This window comes from Oryctolagus cuniculus, chromosome 13 (genome assembly GCF_051225735.1).
Source record: "Oryctolagus cuniculus isolate XC-2025 breed Fujian yellow rabbit chromosome 13, ASM5122573v1, whole genome shotgun sequence".
Lineage (NCBI taxonomy): Eukaryota > Metazoa > Chordata > Mammalia > Lagomorpha > Leporidae > Oryctolagus > Oryctolagus cuniculus.
The window spans coordinates 79921576-79928625 of record NC_142879.1 but is presented as its reverse complement, the minus strand read 5'-3'; the positions used below and the strand labels follow the sequence as shown (position 1 = coordinate 79928625).

The 7050-nt window shown below is 46.0% G+C and overlaps 1 protein-coding gene across 2 annotated transcripts in view; it reads left to right on the top strand.

Annotated features, from left to right (window-relative positions):
* The first annotated feature begins 580 nt into the window (after window positions 1–580).
* Window positions 581–7050, top strand: part of GDI2 (GDP dissociation inhibitor 2) — a 40329-nt gene continuing 33859 nt past the window's right edge. Inside the window, exons 1-2 of one of the 2 annotated variants that reach the window (XM_017337715.4) lie at window positions 581–826; window positions 2663–2760. In XM_017337715.4, the coding sequence (XP_017193204.3) occupies window positions 2722–2760 (39 nt within the window). In that variant the 5' untranslated portion in view covers window positions 581–826; window positions 2663–2721. The remainder of the gene's footprint in view (window positions 827–2662; window positions 2761–7050) is intronic. The other variant, XM_002721691.6, reaches the window with a different exon arrangement.

The window sequence follows — 7050 nt, the reverse complement described above, 5'->3', positions numbered from 1 at the left end:
AAAGATAACACAAGGTAGAAAAGATGACACAAATGATTTCTGAGCTCTGCCTGGCAGAGTCGCAACGAGCCCCATCCGGGGGTTAGCCGCAGTCCTCAGGCTGCAGGGACATTCCAGTCACAGGGAGGTACCGAGGCTTCCGGCCTCCGAGAGCCGGCTGTAGCCCGGGTTCCTCACCCACGTGGCCGTCGCACACACCAGACCGCGCACACTCGTTCAAAGTCCAAGGGCCGCGGTCATGGGCAGTGGCCTTGGACAAAGCGACCGCCCATGCAATTGTGAGGGTCGTGAACGTGGCGGCGGGCTGCAGCCTCCGCAGGGACCTTCTCTGGAACCCCCATTCCCAGCTCTGTAACTCGCCCCAACCACCGTGGCAGCAAACGGGCAAGCAACCGGAAGCCCAAGATGGCGACGCCCCGCCCTTCTCTCGCGAGAGGGGGAAAAGGGAGGAAGTTCGGCGACTGACGGGAAGGCAGCCAATGAGAGAGCGGAAGGCGCTTGATTGGCGGCCCTCTCGGAGTCTCTGGAGGCCACGCCCCGTCTGCCCAGGCGAGGTCCCCGCCCTCCGCACCCTCTCCCCGTCCCTTGCCCGCTCTTCTCTTCCCGTTTGAGGTGGTGGCTGGGCTTGCCTCCTCGTCAGCTCCATTTTTTTTCTAGCCTCCCGCCTTCCCTTTTCCCTTAACCTGAGAGCGTTCTGAGCTCCTCTCCGCCTCCTTAGAGTGGCCGCAAGGTCTTTTAGCTTTTCTCCTTTCTCGAGTCGTCCGCCTCGCCCTACCCCGCCATGAATGAGGAGTACGACGTGATCGTGCTGGGCACCGGCCTGACGGTGAGCTGCTGGCCGGGAGGAAATGCTCAGAGGCCCCGGGGGGAGGCGCGGCCCGCCAGTGTACGAATCCGGGGGTGAGGGCGGCCCTTTAGGCACTTGGTTCAGTTCCCCTGCCCGGTTGCGCCGTCCACCCTGTCCGGTGTACAGAGGGTGGGCGCACTCCTTGCGCCAGCGCTCAGCAGGGCCCCGCGTCCTAGGCCCGCTAGATTGCAGGCTGCGTTTACTCGGAGACTGTTTCGTCTTCTGCCTTGGTTTTCGGGGAGGGGTTCGTGGTTGGTGGAGCTGGAGGGGTTTCAAGGAGCACGGTGGGTGGAGCGGGCCCTGGACAAGTGTGCATGGAGAGAACAGGAAATGGAAACCTAGGACAGACGTCTGTGAAGGCAGTCAAATGGGTAGTCCTGGCCGGAGAGAAGGACGTCGGAAATGGGGGACTCTGAAAAATGTGAAGGGAAAAAGCCTGCCTTTAGGTGAAGCCAAGACCTCCCCTCTTAGAGGTCGGTGACCTCTGGTGATTGGAAGCTGAGAAGCACTGGGCGGAGGGGGAGGGAAAGGCGGCTTGCAGTTGCATTTCCTGTTTAGCCTTTAGCCTCTGCTACTAGTCAATCTGGCTGTCAGAGTGAGGCCGGAGGAGTGCCACATCATTAGGTAATCAGTACTTTGTAGTTGCTAGAGTTCACTAGACTTAAACTTTTGGAGAAAGTGAAGGAGTGATTTAATTTTTAATCTCTCATTCCGAGTAGGAGACATCATTGATTGTTTTAAGTCACCCTCTCATCCTGCTTACTAAGCATCTGGTAACTGGAAATGAATTTTTTCAAAACTTGTGTATCAAGTGCTTTTACACATCACTTTACTTTTTTTCCCGGGATGTTCTCTGCTTCCATTGTCTCTTCTACATGCCATCCCCTTAACTTGTGATGGATTGCCAGAGGCCACATTCTCTGTACCTCTGAACTCTCTTCAAGGGTTATCATAAATCAGTAACCACATGAAGAATACATTCATAATATATGAATGCAAAGAGTGACTAATACCATTGGATGTTTCTTTTTCTGGATCTCTGCTTAGAGGCTATTAGATAAGAGTCTGCAAGTATTGTAGGCAGGTTTACTCTCATACTTTTTCTAATCTTGCTTTTATGATGACGAGTCATCTTACAAAAAATTAAATTTGAGGAAGGAAGGAACTATTTTGATTATCAGTTTTATTAGAAAATTTGAAATTCTTTCTGGACTACTTCCTCATAAAAAGATGAACACCAGAAGAAATATCATGTGTCCCATACATTCTGACCTCAGTACATGAATGATTTCATATAAACTACCACTTAAAATTTGTTGAAATGCATTTTGATTTTTTTGGATCAAATCAGTTTTTTTAAGGTAATACTCCAAAATAGCTATATTGGGTTTCTGTAGATAAGAAAACCAAACTTTTGTTTGACTAATTTTTTTAGGAATACACAAGTTTTTAGGAAAAGTCTGTTAAGAATTAGAATAGTATCTTTATGGTTTGTCATTTTCAGTTTATAGTGATTTATGATAACTGGAGAATACTCATTTCTGAATAACTTTATTATGTCTGAACAGTCCGGAAATAGACATGTGACTGTGTATGAAATAGTACCAAATAGAAAGCCATTTAATCATTTTCAAGTGCGTGTGATACAGTTGAATTTCTTTTTCAATAGTAAGTTGTAGGATGCCTGAATATATATGTCTATCCACAGCGGTTTTTTTTGTTTGTTTTTTGGTTTTTTTTTGTTTGTTTGTTTGTTTTTTTAACTACCTAATTGGGATTCTGAGCTGAGCTTAGTTTGTCATTTTTTTTGCCCAGTGGAATGGTGCTGTTGCTGCCAGCATGTTGTAAGAGCCAGTTAGTTCCACTGGTTTTCTATGGTTGCTGCTGGTCTTTCAGATTTGTCCACGATTAAGGTCAGTTGAGCATGAACAAGTGAGTGCAAATCCATCGTGATGCAGGTTTCCACATGCCTAGTTCAGAATCATTTTGTATCAAAGATTGTGTGGTGTTTTTACCTTAATGTATTTTGTTGCTAGCCTTTAGTTTCTCTTAAAAAATATATATTTAGTTTTAACTGACAAATTACTGTATATTATGATGGGTACAGGGTAACATTTCAGTACCTATATACAATGTATAATGATTGGTACAGGATAGTTGGCCATCTGCTACCCCAGACATTTATTATTTATGTTGGTAATGTTCAACGTCCTCTCGCCTAATGATTTTGAAATTTATAATTGCTGGGGCCAGCACTGTCGTGGAGCAGGTAAAGCCACTGCCGGCATCCCATATGGGCACTGGTTAAAGTCCCGGCTGTTCCACTTCTGATCCAGCTCTCTGCTGTGGCCTGGGAAAGCAGTAGAAGATGGCCCAGGTCCTTGGGCCCCTACACCCTGGCTCCTGGGGCCAGCCTGCGATCCTGACATCTCATGTGGGCCCCAGTTCAAGTCCTAGCTGTTTCACTTCCAATCCAGCTCCCTGCTGATGTGCAGAAGGTGATCCAAGTGCTTGGACTCCTGGCTTTGGCCTGGCCCAGGCTCAGCTGTTGTGGCCATTTGCAGAGTGAACCAGCAGATGAAATGTGGTAGAATGAGAAGGCCATGCCAAGATGGCCACTGGCAAGCAAGAGTCAGTTACTCAGGAATGGCTTTGAAACCCACCTGGCAACCGAGCCTGCCTGGCAACAGGCTGTGATTGATTAGGGCATAAACTGCCCCTTGACCAGATTGGCTGCCTTGGCTATTTAAGCTGATGTAGCAACTGAAATAAACGAGTCTGCAGGCTGCTCGCCTCTAGCCTGCTTTCACCCGACTCCCAGGGTCTGTGTGGTGACTCTATGCCTCTTGCCCTCACCACGTTCCTCATCTCAGAATGAATCCACAGCAACAGTGGAATAGCTCTAAAGATTTATTTAGTTATTGATAGAACAGAGTTACTGAGACAGGGGGAGAGAAGAAAACAGACATCTGCTGGTTTACTTCCCAAATGGCCACAATGGCTGGGGCTCAGTCAGGCCAGAGCTAAGAGCCTTGTACTCCATGTGAGTTTCCCATGTAGGTGCAAGGCCTCAAGCATTTGGGCCGTCTTCCACTGGTTTCCCAGGTGTATTAGCTGGGGGCTGAGTCAGAAGTTCAACAACCGGGACTCTAACCAGTGTCCAAATAGGATGCTGGCATTGTAGGCAGCAGTTTAACCTGCAACATCACAACGCAGGCCCATCATTTTTTTTCTTTTCTTTATTTCTTTTTTTTGACAGAGTTAGACAGAGAGAGACAGAGAGAAAGATCTTCCTTTTTCCATTGGTTCATCCCCCAAAATGGCCGCTACAGCCAGCGTGCTGTGCCAATCTGAAGCCAGGAGCTTCCTCCTGGTCTCCTACGAGGGTGCAGGGCCCAAGCACTTGGGCCATCCTCCACTGCCTTCCTGGGCCACAACAGACAGCTGGACTGGAAGGGGAGCAACCGGGACAGAACCGGCGCTCCAACTGGGACTAGAACCAGGGGTGCCGGTGCCACAGGTGGAGGATTAGCCTAGTGAGCCGCCGTGCCGGCCAGGCCCAATGATTTCTGTATTTTTCTTTGAAAATTGTCTGTTCAGGTCACTTGCCCATTTTTAAAGCAGTTAATTTTTCTTTTAATATTATTTGAAAGGCAGAGTTACAGAGAGAGGGGAGTAGACAGAAAGAGGTCTTCCATCCATTGGTTCACTCCCCAAATGGTCACAACAGCAGTGCTGGCCAAGCTAAAGCCAGGAGCCAGGAAATCCATGTGGGTCTCTTATGTGGTGACAGAGGACCAAGCACTAGGGTCATCTGCTGCTGCTTTCTCAGGCACATTAGCAGGGAACTGGATCGGAAGTGGAGCACCCAGGACACCAGTAGGTGCTCAAATGGGATACCAGCATTGTAGGTAGTAGATTATCTCTCTGCACCACAGCCTTAGTCCCTCCTCTCCTTTTTTTTCTGCTGCTGAGTTATTTATGTATTGTAGATATTAATATTTTATCAGCTGAGTAGTTTGTAAATATTCCCTCCCACTGTGTAGGTTGTCTCTTCAGTCTGTTGGTTATTTCCTTTGCTGGATGCATTTTGTTTAAATTTTCATTTGGATTGTATACTTTTTAAAGAGTGGTTGATACCTACTTCACTAGATTTGGGGACTAATTTCTGCTGTCATTTGGTAGCTATGATAATTTTAAACCCTGTTAATCGTGTCAGGTCTTTTGGTGAGTTATTTGAGAATTATATGAATTCAGGATAATCACATTGCTGTCACTGATTAGAGTAGTGATGACAGGGTGTTTTGATAATGAAAAATCTTATAGTCTCATTTTTAGTGATACCAGGTCTTTTAGATGGATGAAAGTTAAATGAAGGGACCACGAAAGTTAAAAGTCCTCAAATTAGAAATAACTGAGTATTTAGAGTAGACATACTATTTAATTTTCTTAACTTTTGGTTTATAAACGTGTAGTGCTTGAGATTTAAGAACTTGAAAAAAGGTATATGCTATCAAATGTGGGTACTGAATACTAATGGTACCTAGCGTGTCCAGTACTTTTAGGATCAGGAACTTCTTATATTTTTTTAAGATTTATTTATTTGAAAGAGTTACACAGAGAGGAAAGACAGAGATCTTCATTTGCTGGTTCACCCCCAAAATGGAGGCAATAGCTAGGGCTGGGCTAGGCCAAAGCCAGGAGCTTCCTCCAGGTCTCTGTTGCTCTGTCAGTCACTCTACTTTTTAAATAAATTAATCTTTTGAAAAAGAAGATGAGACAATTCTGTATAAACTAGAGAAACATATTCCCTGACTAGAAAACATACATATCATTGAATTTTCTTTTTTTTAAAAGATTTGTTTATTTATTTGAAATTTAGAGTTACACAGAGAGAGAAGGAGAGGCAGAGAAAGAGAGAGAGAGAGAGAGAGAGAGAGAGGTTTCCCTCGTCTGCTGGCTCACTCCCCAGTTGGAGCTGTGCCAATTTGAAGCCAGGAGCTTCCTCTAGGTCTCCCATGTGGGTGCAAGAGCTCAAGGACATGGGCCATCTGCTTTCCCAGGCCATAGCAGAGAGCTGGATCGAAAGTGGAGCAGCCGAGACTTGAGCTGGCTCCCATATGGGATGCCAGCACTGCAGGTGGCAGCTTTACCACAGGGCTGGCCCCATATCATTGAATTTTCTAAGGAATTGAGAGCTGCCCCTTTAAAGAACTACAGCTTTCGTGTGAAAGCCTTTCTGAATAACACAATTGTTTAGCAAAGTGAGGAACAAAATTAGTTTATTTATTTATTTGACAGGCAGAATTACAGTGAGAGAGACAGAGAGAAAGGTCTTCCATCAGATGGTTCACTCCCGAGATGTCCTCAATGGCCGGAGCTACACCAATCCAAAGTCAGGAGCCAGGTGTCTCTTCCCGGTCTCCCATGCAGGTGCAGGGGCCCAAGCACTTGGGCCATCCTCCACTGCTTTCCCGGGCCACAGCAGAGAGCTGGACTGGAAGAGGAGCAACCCAACTAGAACCTGGCGCCCATATGGGATGCCGGTGCCTCAGGCGGAGGATTAACCTAGTGTGCCATGGTGCCGGCCCCAATTTTTTTTTTTTAATATTTTTATTTATTTGTTCAGGAGTAAGAGAGAGACAGAGACCAAGAGATCCTAACCTCATTCACCCACCAAATGCCCTCGGTGGCCAGTTCTAGGCTATGCTGTGAGCCTGGAACTCAAATCAGGTCTCCTGTATGGTGACAAGAACCCAGTGACTTGGCCATCACAGCTACCTCCCAGGGTTTGCATTAACAGGAAGCTGAGATTCAAAGCTAAAGCTGGGTATTTAACCCAGGTATCCTGATATGGGATGCAGGCATCTTAGCTGATGTCTTAGCTACTAGACTAAGTGCTCATCTTTGTTCTCCTTGTAGGCTTAGGTTGGTCTCCTTTTTAAAGTTCTTGATTTTATTCTATTATTTTTCACCATCTCTGTGACTTCACTGTTAGGCTGGCAACCTCTACTTTGCTCTGCTTTCCAAAGGGTAGGCAGCCTCTCACCGTATAATTTGCACATAACTTACTATAGGCTTGAAATATACTCATGAATCTTCTTGGAAACAGTGTATTTAAAAAAAGAGTTACTGCATACCCATTTGTGCTTCCCAGAAGTTTTTTGTTTTGTTTTGTTTTTTTAAGATTTATTTATTTGAAA